Raw genomic sequence first — 1401 nt, forward strand, 5'->3', positions numbered from 1 at the left:
ATTTTTTGTTGAAAACTTTTTTTTCAATGTTTTGGTCGTCTTTTTCTACACTCTTGTTCTACACCCGATGTTTTTGTCACGGCTAACATTGTCTGAACATGTCGCCATGGCCGCGTGCCTTCAACTTATCATTCTTAAAGAGGACAGCTTATGTGTGGGTTTTGTGTGTGCTTTTTTTTTTTGGGGGGGCTTGTATGACTCTGGACAGCTGGTCTCCTTTCTCCCCCAGCATCCCTCCTCCTCCTCCTCCTCCTCCTCTTCTTTCTTTTTGTACCTCAGATGTTGTTTCACCGCAGAGCGAAGCAGTCGGCTTCACTGATGGTTGACTGGATATAAACTCTTCATTCAAATGGATCCATGCTGACAATTTGGATATTTGGATATGCATTTACCACCTGATTGATTGACTGAATGGTTTATTGATTACTTTTTTCAGTGCTGATCAAATACTGTGGAGTGGCTGAATCCTGACTGGTTGTTACAGAGAAATAACAGCTGGACAAACCGTGTTAGACTGGCACGGTACGGCTGCTTTAATATAATAATTGGTAGTAGTAGTGGTGGTAGCATGAGTAAAAGGAATATTTCTACTGTTATTAAAAATGTAAATATTTGCATTTGTATTGAGATGATTTAATTATGGTTTAACTATGTAACATTTCCCTTCTCTCCTCTCCTTTTTTCTCCATTTTCCTCCTTTCCTCTCCTAACCTCTCCTTTTTCCTCTCCTATCCTCTCCTCTACTCTTTCATCCTCTCCTCTCCTCTCCTCTCCTCTCCTCTCCTCTCCTCTCCTCTCCTCTCCTCTCCTCTCCTCTCCAGATGTTGACGATCTTGGTGTTCCTGCTGATGTTGTTCCTCTCCTCTCCTCCCGTCTCCTCCTCTCCTCTGGCCAAGGTAAACGCAAAATGTCAATGAGATATTTTTGTACTGAACAACACTGTTTAACCAAAATATGTCCGCTGTTTACTTCAAATAATCATGACCATTACAAAGTAAGCATTAAATAGTTACTGTGCAGGTTCCTATTATTTCTGAGAAGCTTCACTTGCATGTAAACAGGACACTGTTAAATTGAAACAAAGATTAAATAAAGATGTAGGAAAACGGGAACGAGAATGGCTGAAAAGTCAGAATGCTGGCAGGTACACTGAAGCCTCCAGGGTCAGGGTGAAAACATGTTTCCAGTGATGACATTTCCAATTTTCTTTTCATTTCCCACTTATCCCAAAACCAGTATAAATCTATCACAAGTTGTCACTTCAGAAAAGACTGATGTTGACCTCTGACTGCAAGAAAAAGAGCGAAATATGGAAGTGTGTGCGTGTGCGTGTGCGTGAGCATGAGCGTGTGCGTGTGCGTGTGCGTGTGCGTGTGCGTGTGCATGTGTCTAGGTCGAGGA

At 42.0% G+C, this 1401-nt stretch overlaps 1 protein-coding gene across 2 annotated transcripts in view; it reads left to right on the forward strand.

The window, feature by feature from the left end:
* The first annotated feature begins 296 nt into the window (after positions 1–296).
* LOC120547615 (follistatin-related protein 1-like) overlaps positions 297–1401 on the forward strand; it is an 8420-nt gene continuing 7315 nt past the window's right edge. For both annotated transcript variants that reach the window (XM_039783135.1, XM_039783136.1), the window contains exons 1-2: positions 297–522; positions 822–896. In XM_039783135.1, the coding sequence (XP_039639069.1) occupies positions 822–896 (75 nt within the window). In that variant the 5' untranslated portion in view covers positions 297–522. The remainder of the gene's footprint in view (positions 523–821; positions 897–1401) is intronic.

This window comes from Perca fluviatilis, chromosome 19, assembly GCF_010015445.1.
Source record: "Perca fluviatilis chromosome 19, GENO_Pfluv_1.0, whole genome shotgun sequence".
Classification (NCBI taxonomy): Eukaryota; Metazoa; Chordata; class Actinopteri; order Perciformes; family Percidae; genus Perca; species Perca fluviatilis.